Here is a 15,314-nt window from a genome sequence, read left to right as displayed (position 1 = left end):
CATCATCTACTGTTTGATGAATATAGTTACACATTTTTCTCTGCTTTTGTGATTGACTTAGGAGAGGTATGAAGACAGTGTCATGGAGCTTTACCATTTTATTAAAAAAATATGATTCTCTCTTTCCCCTCCCCCTCCCCCTCCCCCTCTCCCTCCCCCTCTCCCTCCCCCTCTCCCTCCCCCTCTCCCTCCCCCTCTCCCTCCACCTCTCCCTCCACCTCTCCCTCTCCCACCCCCCTCTCCCACCCCGCTCTCCCACCCACCTCTCCCACCCCCTCTCCCACCCCCTCTCCCACCCCCTCTCCCACGCCCTCTCCCTACCCCTCTCCCTCCTCCTCTCCCTCTGCCTCCTCCTCTCCATCCCACTCTGCCTCCTCCTCCCTCTCTCCCTCCCCCTCTCCCCCTGTCCCTCCCCCTCTCCCTCCCCCTCTCCCTCCCCCTTCCCCTCCCCCTTCCCCTCCCCCTTCCCCTCCCACTCTCCCTCCCCATCCCCCTCTCCCCTCCCCAACCCCCTCCCCATCCCCCTCTCCCCTCCCCAACCCCCTCCCCATACCCCTCCCTCCCCCTCTCCCTCCCCCTCTCCCTCCCCCTCTCCCTCCCCCTCTCCCTCCCCCTCTCCCTCCCCTCTCCCTCCCCCTCTCCCTCCCCCTCTCCCTCCCCCTCTCCCTCCCCCTCTCCCTCCCCCTCTCCCTCCCCCTCTCCCTCCCCCTCCCCCTCTCCCTCCCCCTCTCCCTCCCCCTCTCCCTCCCCTCTCCCTCCCCCTCTCGCTCGCCCTCTCGCTCGCACTCTCGCTCGCCCTCTCACTCCCCCTCCCCCTCTCACTCCCCCTCCCCTCTCACTCCCCCTCTCACTCCCACTCCTCCTCCCCCTCTCCCTACCCCTCCCCTCTCACTCCCCCTCTCCCTCCCACTCCCCCTCTCACTCCCCCTCTCCCTCCCACTCCCCCTCTCCCTCCCACTCCCCCTCTCCCTCCCACTCCCCCTCTCCCTCCCACTCCCCCTCTCACTCTCACTCCCCCTCTCACTCTCACTCGCCCTCCCCCTCTCACTCGCCCTCCCCCTCTCACTCGCCCTCCCCCTCTCACTCGCCCTCCCCCTCTCACTCCCCCTCTCCCTCTCACTCCCCCACCCCCTCTCCCTCCCCCTCTCACTCCCCCACCCCCTCTCCCTCCCCCTCCCCCCTCTCCCTCCCCCTCCCCTTCTCCCTCCCCTTCTCCCTCCCCCTATCCCTCCCCTATCCCTCTCCCTCCTCCCTCTCCCTCCTCCTCTCCCTCCTCCTCTCCCTCCACCTCTCCCTCCACCTCTCCCTCCACCTCCCCCTCTCCCTCCACCTCTCCCTCCACCTCCCCCTCTCCGTCCCCCTCTCCATCCCCCTCTCCCACCCCTCCCCCTCTCATTCTCCCTGCCCCTCTCCCTCCCCTTTTCCCCTGTCCCTCCCCCTTTCCCATGTCCCTCCCCCTCTCCCTCCCCCTTTCCCCTGTCCCTCCCCCTCTCCCTCCCCCTTTCCCCTGTCCCTCCCCCTCTCCCTCCCCCTTACCCCTGTCCCTCTCCCTCCCCCTCTCCCCGTCCCTCTCCCTTCTCCCCCTCTCCCTCCCCCCAATCCCTCTCCCCCCTCCCGCTCTCCCTCCCCTCTCTCCAACCCCCAACGCCTCCCATCTCTCCCTTCCCCTCTCTCCCTCCAACCCCCAACGCCTCCCATCTCTCCCTCCCCCTCTCTCCCTCCCTCCCCCTCTCTCCCTCCCTCCCCCTCTCTCCTTCCCTCCCCCTCTCTCCCTTCCCCTCCCCCTCTCGCTCCCATACCCTGTCCCCTCTCCCTACCCTTCCCCCTCTCGCTCCCATACCCTGTCCCCTCTCCCTACCCTTCCCCCTCTCCCTCTCCCTCTCCCTCTCCCTCTCCTCATCCCTCCCGCCTCTCTCCCCCTCAACCCCCCCCCCCCCGAAATTAGTTTCTATGCATTTATTGCAAGTAAGTTTCAACCCCTTTCTATATTCTGAGGTACTAGCATAAAGTTAATTAACGATATGGTGTAGAAACTTCCACAAACTATCTGAAGGCAGCATACAAGCCAGGAAAAGGGTGACCACCACTGACAAAGCAACAATACTGCCTTGTATCTGCTCCCTTTAAACCGTGATGGAAGCAATGAGATTTCATGCACAAGTAAATATGAACATTTCACACTACAAACTGCCAGGACATTACACTGGTGCAGTATAGTTTATTATATGTAGTATGAGCATTCCAGAACTTCAAATTGTGTGGTAGTTGCCCACAGTTCCATTTATACATCTTAATAAGTAGAAGTTTGGTAACTGAGGTGTCATAATCCACATCTAATTTCTTTGCTTCCTGCCAAAGTGATGGTCTTCCAATTACAATGGCAAACTCATAATATATGCAGTTTTCTTCTTAAACAAGTGAGGATATTTCTTTAGCTTGTTACATTTGTATCACAATTATGAATAATAATAATATTATTAATAATAAGTAACAATCTAACTAACTAATCTGAAAAACTAGCCTAAGAGATTACTAAAATTCACATGCCTTTTCTTTCCAGGATGTTATTTTGAAATCTGTGCTAAACCCTGTTGTCAGACTTTTATCAACAACACGCACAGTATTTCCATCTGGTGCAGCAGCACGTTCAGCTGTTGCTCGGAAATTTGCTGATGCCATTTATGTTGTTGCATTGAGGATCGGTCAAGAGATGTCTCGACGCCATCTAGCAGTACCTCTACTGCAGAGATTTTTTCTTGCCTTCGACAAAGCCTTCATGCGCTGTGCACTTGATGATTCATTACAGGGTGCCCAGTCTGTGAATTCATCTACAAAAGAAGCTGCTACAAGGTAGTTTATTGAATGTTCTTGCAATTTCACTAATTGACCCACACACAATTAGAAATTAATATTCATTGTGATTTCTTCATTTTTAATTTGTAGATATTCCTATTTGTAAACTTTCTAAAGAAGTTTATTGTCTGAATTTTTTCACATATGTAAGTATATTTTGCTGGTATATAGGACGATTCTCTGATGATGATATGGATTTTCAGCATTGATGGAGAAGAGTAAATGTATTAATCTGAGGTTAGGGACTCTGGTCAGGAAATGACAGAGTCAAAGTAGTAAATGAAAAGCTGACAGTGAATTTCCTCTACTGCAAGCTCTTTGCTTTTCAAATTTTAGTTGGAAGTATAACTGACCAAAACTAGGCAAAAGAAGTGCAGTCAATTTGGCCTGTAAAGTGCATACCTCAAGAGCTGTAAATAATTGTTCATCTTTGCTAGTATGAAGTACATTTCTTCTACTGAACGATTGCCCATAGCTAGGTAGGCATTTTAGAGTTTATGTGTACTAGACAATTTTTTCTTATTTTAGTCCATACTCCCTCCTCCCAAAATGTGAAAATTGAAGAGCTAGCAGAAGAAGAGGTCCAGTGCAAGAGGTATCAGAACGATTTTCAATTATAACTTGTGGCTTGGTCACTTCCTGACCAGGATCCCTTAGCTCAGATGAATACATTTACCCTTCTTCATCATACTTGAAAGTCGTGGTGACAGAGTGTCTCTGTCCTTTGGTTGAGCTTCAATCAGTAAGATGACGTACTCTGACCTATAGTATGTTGAGCACCATGTTCCAGTATACATATACCACTGGAATTGTCAAACAAAGTAAGTGTGTTGGTGAATGATTTGGCACACCATCAGCTATCATCAACAGTCTCAACCATCACAAATAATACAAAAGTTCTGTCAGTCACTATATAAACAAAATATATTTTCTTTCTTCTATGTACATAGAGTCCAAACTTCTCAACAAATTCTGTTTCGCCATTAGTAATTAGTTGTACATATATAGTGCTCATACTGCATTCTGCAGCAACTATATACTGTGAAAATGATAACCATGGTTGCATCATAATTGTACTGTGTTATAACTTATTAGTTTTCTCATGGCTAGGTTTGGTTTAAGGCCTAGACTAGTGGTTGGGGGGAGGTGTGGGGGGGGGGGGGATAAAAATTCGTCAATACAATTAAAGTGGAATCACAGTTGTATTATTTCCCCATATTCTGACTTTCTTAGTCATATATTTCATGATTTTTGATGATTATTGTTGTTGTTGTTGTTGTTGTGTCCTTGTCAGCACTCTAGTATCTTGTACCATAGGAATCAAGGGAGAGGATGTTGTTTGAGGGCCACTATCCTCTTTCTATGAAACAACTGCACACATGTATTAACAGGGTTCTTTATCTACTTAAACAGATAGCTGCTACTTAACTTTACAGCATCCATGTGACTGAGACTAAGACTGAGACTGAGATAGTAAGCTAGACCAACTCAGTTAGTGACTGAGACTGCGGCCCTCAGGTCAGTGGCAGTGATCTAAATAATTGCGGTCGAGAAGGGGTTGGCAGCACATTGCTTGCAATCTGTCTTTGGCCTCTCTCCTGATAGATGATCTTGAACCAGCATCTACTATCAATCTTTTTGCTACACCTTTACTGACCGGTGTGGTGGTGACAGCATGTTCCTCCCCCCCCCCCCCCCCCCTTGAAATGCTGCACCGTTGTTGTGCAGGGAATATGCGAATAACAACAGGGAGGGAGACAGGACTGTGAACGTTGAGATGAGCTGGAAGCCGTGACTGTGGAGGACGACATACTCCCGACCATACCCCATCATCTGGCTTGCGAGGCAACAGGAACCTCCTCTGGAAAATTGCTGCCAGGGCACATGTCCAGGCCTGGGGGCATGACCTGGGGCGATGACGGCGATGACAATGGTGGGTCCAGGTCCATTGGGTCTGTGAGCAGGGATGAGGGTGCATTGTCCATCTGCTCCTCCTGGGGTGCCCTGGTGGCAAAGGACATGTGGTCCCATTAGGCTGTGAATCTGGGGAAAGAAAAGCAGCAGAATCATGGGGCAAATGACATGCATGAATTTGGTTATGGTGGCGGCACTGGCAACCATCAGGACCTTCAATCAAGTACATAAAAGAGCCAGTGCGCTCCTGGAACATGCCTCTTTTCCAGTGCCCACAGTTGACATAAGCCCTGGAAAGAACAAGATCATGTGGCGCAAAGTGATACTTGCAGACCATTGGCAGCACCAGATGGTGGATGTAGCAAGTGGAACAGCGTCAGATGGTGGCAGCCATGCAGAAGTTCCACCAGTGATGGTACGTCTCTTGGGTGGAAGCAATAGGAGGTGAGAATGAGTTGCAGTGCCTATTCCCATGTGTAAGTGGTGTGAATCTTGGCCATCTGTTGCTTGAAACTGTGTATGAAGCATTCTGCTTCTCCGTTGGACTGGGGGTGAAACGGAGCACTTGTTAGATGAGGGATACCATTTCATTCACGAAACTGTTCAAAATCACATGAAGTGAACTGTGGTCCATTGTTCGACACAAGTACTTCTGGCAAACCTTCTATGCAAAATATAGAGGACAACGCTTGAATGGTGCTATGTGATGTGGTTGAAGCCATAGGCACCGCAGATGGTAACTTGCTAAAAGAGTCTACCACATGAGGCAATGACTGAAAAGTCAGTCTGCACTAGTTGCCATGGCGACTGAGTCTTACGTCAAGCTGAGAATGTCTGTGGTGGATCAGACTGGTTTTTCACACATGCAAGACTCAGTGATGTCCTGTAATCAGGATGGACATCCATGCCCTGCCAAGTAGAGTGCCGGTGCACTAACTGTTTGGTGCAAACTATTCCCCAATATCTGTGGTGGAGCAATCACAACACATTCTTTTGCAACACTTTGGAAATAAGCACATGCGATTGTCCACTGTCATTCTGAACTAGAATCACACCCTGTTGAGTTGTAAGGTTATGCCGAAGTGCAAAATATCAGCGCACAACTGAGTTCTGGATACTGTTCAATCAACAAGGCCAACACATGCAAATGTAAGACAACAAAATCTTGAGATCAAGGTCTGCTTCTGTGGCCTGTGCAATTTTTCTGTAGTGCAAGGGAAAAGATTGCAGCAAATCTCAGTCCTGTGTATTAATTTGGCAACAAGATGCAGCAGATGCATCAAAATCAGAGTCTGGGCCAATCGGAAGGTTGAGCTAGAGCGTCTGCATTGCCATGCTGTGCGGTATGTCTACACAATTTCATACTGATACTGCAAGAGCAAAAAAGCCCAACATTGCAAATTTTGAGCAGTGCTTGTGGGAACCATCTTTGAAAACTTGCAACCATACAGGTGAATAAAGGATTACAAATACAAAATCAAGTAGGGGTAATGAAGGAGTAGGTTTAATAATGAATTTAAAAAAATAGGAGTGCAGGTAAGCTACTATGAACAGCATAGTGAACGCATTTTTGTAGCCAAGATAGATACGAAGCCCACGCCTACCACAGTAGTACAAGTTTACATGACAGCTAGCTCCGCAGATGATGAAGAGACTGAAGAAATGTATGATGAGATAAAAGAAATTATTCAGATAGTGAAGGGAGACGAAAATTTAATAGTCATGAGGGACTGGAATTCGGTAGTAGCTAAAGGAAGAGAAGGAGAAGTAGTAGGTGAATATGGAATGGGGGTAAGGAATGAAAGGGGAAGCCACCTGGTAGAATTTTGCACAGAGCATAACTTCATCATGAAAGATGGGGCTGTGTACATGGAAGAGGCCTGGAGACACTGGAAGGTTTCAGGTAGATTATGTAATTGTAAGATAGAGGTTTAGGAACCAGGTTTTAAATTGAGACACATTTCCAGGGGCAGATGTGGATTCTGACCACGATTTGTTGGTTATGAACTGTAGATTAAAACTGAAAAAACTGCAAAAAGGTGGGAATTTAAGGAGTTGGGACCTTGATAAACTGAAAGAACCGGAGGCTGTAGAGAGTTTCAGAGAGACAATTAGGGATCGATTGACAAGAACAGGGGAAAGAAATATGGTAGAAGAAGAATGGGTAGCTTTGAGAGATGAAATAGTGAAGACAGCAGAGGATCAAGGAGGTAAAAAGATGGGGGCTAGTAGAGAACCATGGGTAACAGAAGAGATATTGAATTTAACTGATGAAAGGAGAAAATGTAAAAATTCATTAAATGAATCAGTCAAAAAGGATTACAAATATCTCAAAAATGAGATTGACAGGAAGTGCAAAATGGCTAAATAGGGATGGCTAGAGGACAAATGTAAGAATGTAGAGGCATTTATCAATAGGGGTAAGATAGATACTGCTTACAGGTAAATTAAAGAGACCTTTGGAGAAAAGAGAACCACCTGTATGAATATCAAGAGCTCAGATGGAAAACCAGTTCTAAGCAAAGAAGGGAAGGCAGAAAGGTACAAGGGTGATCTACATGAGGGCAATATTAAAGAAATGGAAGAGGACGTAGATGAAGATGAAATGGGAGGTATGATACTGTGTGAAGAGCTTGACTGAGCGCTGATAGATCTAAGTCAAAATGAGGCCCGGTAGTAGACAACATTCCATTAGAACTACTGATAGCTTATGGAGAGCCAACCCTGACAAAAGTCTACCCCATGGTGAGCAAGATGTATGAGACAGGCAAAATACCCTCAGACTTCAAGAAGACTATAATAATTCCAGTCCCAAAGAAAGCAAGTGTTGACAGGTGTGAAAATTACCGAACTATCAGTTTAATAGGTCACGACTGCAAAATATTAACAAGAATTCTTACAGACAAATGGAAAAACTGGGAGAAGCCGACCTTGGGGAAGATCAGTTTGGATTCAGTAAAAATGTTGGAACACGTGAGGCAATACTGACCTTTGACTTACCTTAGAAGATAGATTAAGGAAAGGCAAACCTACATTTTTAGCATTTGTAGACTTAGAGAAATCGTTTGACAATGTTGACTGGAATACTCTCTTTCAAATTCTGAAGGTTGCAGGGGTCAAATACAGGAAGTGACAGGCTATTTACAATTTGTACAGAAACCAGATGGCAGTAATAAGGATCAAGGGGCATTAAAGGGAAGCAGTGGTTGAGAATGGAGTGGGGCAGGGTTGTAGCCTCTCTCCAGTGTTATTCAATCTGTATATATGGGCAAGCAGTAAAGGAAACAAAAGAAAAATTTGGAGTAGGATTTAAAATCCATGGAGAAGAAATAAAAACTCTTAGGTTTGCTGATGACATTGTACTTTTGTCACAGACAGTGAAGGACCTGGATGAGCAATTGAACGGAATGGACAGTGTCTTGAAAGGAGGATATAAGATGTACATCAACAAAAGCAAAACGAGAATAATGGAATGTAGTTGAGTTAAATCAAGTGATGGTGAGGGAATTAGATTAGGAAATCAGACACTTAAAGCAGTAGATGAGTTTTGCTTTTTGGGAAGTAAAATAACTGAGGATGGTCAAAGTAGATAGGATATAAAATGTAGACTGGCAATGGCAAGGAAAGTGTTTCTGAAGAAGAGAAATCTATTAACGTCGAGTATAGATTTAAGTGTCAGGAAGGAGTGCAGCCATGTATGGAAGTGAAACATGGACGATAAATAGTTTAGAGAAGAAGATAATATAAGCTTTTCAAATGTGGTACTACAGAAGAATGCTGAAGGTTAGGTGGGTAGATCAAGTAACTAATGAGAAGGTATTGAATAGGATTAGGGAGAAGAGGAATTTGTGGCGCAACCTGACTAGAAGAAGGGATCTGTTGGTAGGACACATTCTGAGGCATCAAGGGCTCATCAATTTAGTATTGGAGGGAAGCACGGAAGGTAAAAATCATATAGGGAGACCAAGGCATGAATGCACTAAACAGGTTCAGAATGATGTAGGGTGCAGTCATTACTCAGAGATGATGTATCTTGCAGAGGATAGAGTAGAATGGAGAGCTGCATCAAACCAGTCTCTGGACTGAAGACCACAACAACAACAACAAGAACAACATTTAGTACTGCAGTACAGTTTTGTTCTATGTCCTTAACTGCATCATAATGGTGTCCTTTCATTGCCAGCTTCAATTTGAGGAACAATCAGAAGTCGAGTGGGGCCAAATATTGCAGGTGATCAAGGACTGCAATCTGTTTGCTGGCCAAAAATTCACACACAATCTTCACTTTGTGAACTGGGGGTGGTGTTTTGGAGAAGCTGCCAGGAAACTGCCTCTTGGTATTCAGCCATATTCTACGAATTTTTAATCACAAACACAAAACTTAACAAGAAACTTGATGTTGCCTCACTGCTTCACCTCCATTTTCCAATGAGAGTCAAATGCATACTGTTATATTTGCTGCCAGGACTCCCACTGCAGTGACCTTGTACACAGCTGTTGTTGAAACTTCAAGGGTTATAATACTGATGCTGCCAAGTGATAGCATTCCAATTTGGAATTTCACACAAGCAGTCCTAAGAGAACTGGTACACACAATGTATAACTCATTGCTTCCTTTATTGTTGAATGGTGTTTGCCAATAAAGTTAGTTTCTCAGTTGAGACAGTGGGATCAGCTGCAGTGTTTGCTTTGCATGTTTTCACATAGAACGTCTAGTCTGTGTCTCTTATTAATGTATAGCTATGCCTGAGTGTAGCGTTTCTCACAGTGTAACTGACTCTGTTTTTGTTCTGCTTGTAGTCAATGTGATATTCAGGAGTAAAACAAAGTAACTGTCTGAAAGGGAAAGGAGGTCATCTCCCAAGCTATCTTTTGTGACTCTGCTTTGCATTCAGATATGCTGATGCCCTTAAAGTTTTTGTATGACCGAGTAATTAGTTGCAGTTTCTTTCTTGGACATTCTAACGAGTACATATGAAATTGACGTCACAGGTGGAGATGGAGAATAAGATCTAAAGACTGAAGAGAGAGAAAAAAATGGACTGATTGTTAATTCACACTTTCTGTAGAGGTTCAACCTGAGTGTAAAAAAGATCCACACATGAATTTGTTATGTATTTACTAATTAGTAGTAGAGTAAGAAATGCACACTAGCACTCAAAATATAATTGCCATGAGAACAGGGCTGGTTTAAGGCACAAGTGATGCAAGCCGTTGCTTGGGGTGCTAAGCTAAGAGGGGCACCTGTGATACCACAACTATACTATTTCTATACAAAATATCACAATTAGTAGCATCCAATTGGGTGTGCCCAAGTGCAAGATTTTGATATGGCATGTAACGCAATTAGTAGCAAAAACTAACCCAGGTGAAAATGTACAAGGGAAAAGGAGAGATGGGTGTGGCACCAAATAAAAAGTCACTTGTGCAGAAAAATGCTTGAGTGTTAGAAATTCCTTGAAGCTTACACAGACTGATCTTCATGTTAGATTCCACTAAAATTTTCCAATTACATTTTTGCATCTTCTTCATTAATTCATAAGAATGATGATGGTTCAAAAATGATACTGAAAAATCTTGATGAAACTGGTGTGAAAGCTGACAGTGAGATAATGCACAATAATGCTAAGGTGATGAATACAGAAACTGGTGGGAGGGGGGGGGGGGGGGGGGGTGATTGACAGTGAAATAGTTGAGAGTGTACACAGATTCAGGTATCTGGGGGATAAAATAAAAGGTAAGCTACAGATGAACAACAACATAACAGACAGATTTCAAATACTGCAGAAACTATGAAGTGCTGTAAAGAAAACCTATTGAGGCATATCAAATTGCAACATTCTGTGCTGATATTCATAAATGCTGCCTGGCCTACAACTAAGACTACTACTAAAGTATCCCATTGTGGGATGGTGTGCACAGGAAGCAAGAAGATGTCCAGGTAGCATTGAACAGTGGGAGTTTATTTTACAACAAAGCAAACACGAAAACATGAACAACAGAAAATAGATTCTCAATGAAAGGAAAATATGGGATCATCCTGATCTGTGAGGGGGAATTGTTATGCTTTAAATACAGTTCCACAAAGGTGTGAGAGAAAGCACACAATTGATGAATTCTTCTCGGGTTATCAGCCGAGTGGTGGTATTGTCTAGTTGCAATGTTTCAATTAGTTTCGTACCCATCATCTTCTGGCGAAGTGACACTTCGCCACAAGATGATGGGTGCGAAACTCATTGAAACGTTGTGACAAGACGACACCACCACTCGACTAATAACCCGAGAAGAATTCATCAGTGGAATACGCTAAGAAAGACAGCAATCGCATATAACACACAATCTGTCACCATAGGTTACTCTGCAAGGTCAGGATTGTTCACATTGGTGGCTGCACTGGCGTAGTTTTGGTGTGCGATATGAGAAACTCATTGGTATTGCTTGGATTCATGGTTAGTTTCAAATTTGGTTTCAGAGTTCATATTTCTGGAGCTGCTGCAGGCAGTGGTCCTATAATGGCCATCTTGTGTATGGATACTAGAAACCAGTGGTATTATGTGGCTTCATGGATGTAAGGTAACGCCAGATGTGTCTGGTGGTACTAGTGCCCTCTTTACTGCAGCAGATGTCACAGTGCAGCGGAGCTGCTTTAGCTGCAGGCATCTGGCAGAGTGCCAGCCCACCTGGCAATGTTGTGTGGCATATGTGCTGAGTCATCAGGCACCAGCCATACACTGCACTCAACTTCCTGTTAGAGGAAGGTGGCGAAGCAATCTCAATGCATAAACAGTACCCAGGGCAGTAATGACAGCCAAGGACACAGTGTCTAGTTTGGGCAAAAGAGCATGTACTCAGTGGAGGAGGAGGAACAAAAGATTTGGATAGATGTCTGCGGGGGAAAAAAAAGAAAAAGACATGGTGAAGTTTTAATACAAAAATCAATGCAGGTGTTATTTTTGAGTGTAGAACCACTTGCAAGCATGATGTGAAAGAGGAGATTGAGATTTGCCAGACACATCATGAGGCTGTATAGTGTATTGACCAAGAATATGTGGGGCACAACATGGATATTGGAGAACAAAAAAAGAAGAAGTCAGAGATGATTGGAAAGCAATTAGGATAGAAGAAAAGTCCACAACAGTGCAAACTGGTCCAGCCACAGGAAAACAGTGAAAGATCATGGATGGAGTGGTGTCAGAATCAAAATTAGATCAACAAAACAGAGAGGGTTAAGAACCCTGAGAGAATGAAGTAGTATTGACAAGAAAGAAGACTTACTGAACAAGTCACTCATGGCCGAAAAAGGTCAAAAGAAACCTAATAATAATTCATACTAGGTAGTACAAAAAATACAGAGTAAAATAAAATGGATTTCAGTGAGAACTTTCTTGTAGTTTGAACTTCTTTAATGTCTTGTCATCTAACTACTTTGATAGATACATACTTATTGATAAATACTGCATATTTTTGTGATGTTTAACCAGGTCTACAAGCACACCAAAACCACAGTCACTGTATAGCTTATTTGACCGTGTGGAACTCTAATCACTTTACGTATGCCATGCTCTTACACTAACAACACCTGCAGCCACATATAAAGAAAGACAACTTGCACGCATCTACCTTTGAAACTCAACCTTCAATGTTATATACTATTAAGGACAAGGGGCAGCAGCCTTTTCAGTAGTTGCATGGGCAACAGTCTGGATGATTGACTGATCTGGCCTTGTAAACCAAAATGGCCTTGCTGTGCTGGTATTGCGAACAGCTGAAAGCAAGGGGAAACTACAGCCATAATTTTTCCTGAGGGCATGCAGCTTTAGTGTATGGTTAAATGATGATGGCGTCCTCTTGGGTAAAATATTCTGGAGGTAAAATAGTCCCCCATTCAGATCTCCGGGCAGGGACTACTCAGGAGGAAGTTGTTATCAGGAGAAAGAAAACTGGCGTTCTACAGATCGGAGCGTGGAATGACAGATCCCTTAATCGAGCAGGTTAGAAAATTTAAAAGGGAAAATGGATAGATTAAAGTTAGATATAGTGGGAATTAGTGAAGTTCGGTGTCAGGAGGAACAAGACTTTTGGTCAGGTGAATACAGGGTTATAAACACAAAATCAAATAGTGGTAATGCAGGAGTAGCTTTAATAATGAATAGGAAAATAGGAGTGCAGGTAAGCTGCTACAAACAGCATAGTGAACGCATTATTGTTGCCAAGATAGACACAAAGCCCACACCTACTACAGTAGTACAAGTTTATATGCTAACTAGCTCTGCAGATGATGAAGAAATTGATGAAATGTATGATGAGATAAAAGAAATTATTCAGGTAGTGAAGGGAGATGAAAATTTAATAGTCATGGGTGATTGGAATTTGACAGTAGGAAAAGGAAGAGAAGGAAATGTAGTAGGTAAATATGGATTGGGGCTAAGAAATGGAAGAGGATGCCGCCTGGTAGAATTTTGCACAGAGCATAACTTAGTCATAGCTAACACTTCGTTCAAGGATCATGAAAGAAGGTTGTATACATAGAAGAACCCTGGAGATACTAGAAGGTTTCAGATAGATTATATAATGGTAAGAAAGAGATTTAGGAACCAGGTTTTAGATTGTAAGACTTTTCAGGGACAGATGTGGACTCTGACCACAATCTATTGGTTATGAACTGTAGATTAAAACTGAAGAAACTGCGAAAAGGTGGTATGATACCCTAACATTCTATTACTTACTGTCATCCTTTCTTCCCTAACCAAGTGTCTGAAATTTAATGCTTATTTTTCAAAGCTCTGTCCCTCCACCACTGAGTAAGGAGTGTCATGAATTTGGTGAGTCCTACTTTTATTCTGTACTTTCTACCTTTCAGTCTGTCAGGAGGTTTCAATTTGTAGAATGTTAGTCAAATCCTGTTATACTTAGGAATAATGATCTTTGTATGCCTTAGTCCATATATTCTTTATTTTATTTTCATCAATTTCACATTTGATTCCTTACCTAGTGTATTTCTGATTATTTTAATGTTTACCACACATCTCTTGTGATGAACTGTAGTTAACGGAGAACTGATATCGTACTTGATGCTTTTGCTTTTCTGCCTAGTTATGAACTCCACCTCTTTTCTCAGCTTAGTCGCTCTCTTTTTAGCAAAGTAACACTTGCTTGCAGAAGCCTATGTGTCATGCATTTACTCTACTGCTAACAATGCTGCGTCTGTTGCATGATTACAGTTTGGCAAAATTTGGACTGACAGTCACCTCAAACTTATTTACCTATGAGCAGGAAGTGCCATCAGCGTGATTTCAAAAAAAAGAATGATGCAAGACATGTGTTCCTTTTCTTATGAATCCTCAAAAGCTGTGATCATGTTAAAATATACTATCTCCAAAATACAATTTTAGGTGTTTGTAACTATAAATATAAATTCTGCGAAGCCCCAAACAGGAGAGTAGCACATTATTTGTCATGATAAAACTCACTCTGTCTTAATAAACCTTTCACAAAGTATAATACTGTTATAGAAAAAGTCAAAAGTTGGGCTGTATTAAAGGCGAATCATCATGTGGTTGCTTTTGCTTTAACGTTTTACTGTGCGTTTTTCACTGTTTTATAAAATGCAATTATGTCTGTGAAGCTTTAGTGACAATTTTGATTGATTCAGGTCTGACAATGACAGTGAGGGGCCTGACATATCTATTGGAGCTGAAATGCGTGGGAATCTGCTCAACAGAGTAAAGGAGAATGATTTTACAGATTCATACTCTCCCCCTCCAGCTATTTCTTCAGATGGAGAGCAGTTGCTGGAGCAAACCAGACACCAGGTAATTAATTTGTGTAGCACATCTGAAGACAACTATTTGATGTGGGTAATACTGAGTGTAGAAGTATTTAATAACTAAAGGGTTTGTATTCAAAGAATTGGTTTCTAATAATAATGATCTTAACAGACTGTTAGACTCTTTTAAGATTCCATCAATGTGTCAAAATATCCTTACACATGTTGTATATATTTTCGTTACCTGTTCCTTTTTGTTAACCACTCATTCTGAAAACCGAGCAAGGTGGCGCAGTGGTTAGCACACTGGACTCGCATTCGGGAGGACGACGGTTCAATCCTGTCTCCGGCCATCCTGATTTAGGTTTTCCGTGATTTCCCTAAATCTCTTCAGGCAAATGCCGGGATGGTTCCTTTGAAAGGGCACGGCCGACTTCCTTTCCCATCCTTCCCTCACCCGAGCTTGCACTCCGTCTCTAATGACCTTGTTGTCGACGGGACATTAAACACTAATTTCCTCCTCCTCCTCCATTCTGAAAGTTTAGTGTCGGATACTTTTTTACTCTGTGTGCCTCTGACTGAGTTTCAAATCTTTATATTTAATTGAATGATTTCTGAACACTATTCAAATGATTCAGTAAGTGTTGGTATCTGTTTTAAATTTCTGAACTTGTAATTATTATGAATTACTCTCTACTGCTGTACCTATGCCACAGGTATAGTATAGAAGCAACTAAATAATTTGTATAGTAATTCTCATTTTAAGTGCATAAGAAATCAT

General features: G+C 43.5%; 1 protein-coding gene across 1 annotated transcript in view; it reads left to right on the top strand.

Moving 5' to 3' along the window:
* LOC126198939 (WD repeat-containing protein 81-like) overlaps positions 1-15,314 on the top strand; it is a 302,041-nt gene that overhangs the window by 197,130 nt on the left and 89,597 nt on the right. Inside the window, exons 15-16 of the mRNA XM_049935579.1 lie at positions 2,561-2,850; positions 14,420-14,579. Coding sequence (XP_049791536.1) covers positions 2,561-2,850; positions 14,420-14,579 — 450 coding nt within the window. The remainder of the gene's footprint in view (positions 1-2,560; positions 2,851-14,419; positions 14,580-15,314) is intronic.

The sequence above is a fragment of the Schistocerca nitens genome, chromosome 8 (genome assembly GCF_023898315.1).
Source record: "Schistocerca nitens isolate TAMUIC-IGC-003100 chromosome 8, iqSchNite1.1, whole genome shotgun sequence".
Taxonomy (NCBI): Eukaryota; Metazoa; Arthropoda; class Insecta; order Orthoptera; family Acrididae; genus Schistocerca; species Schistocerca nitens.
This window is presented reverse-complemented; position numbering and strand designations above follow the sequence as displayed.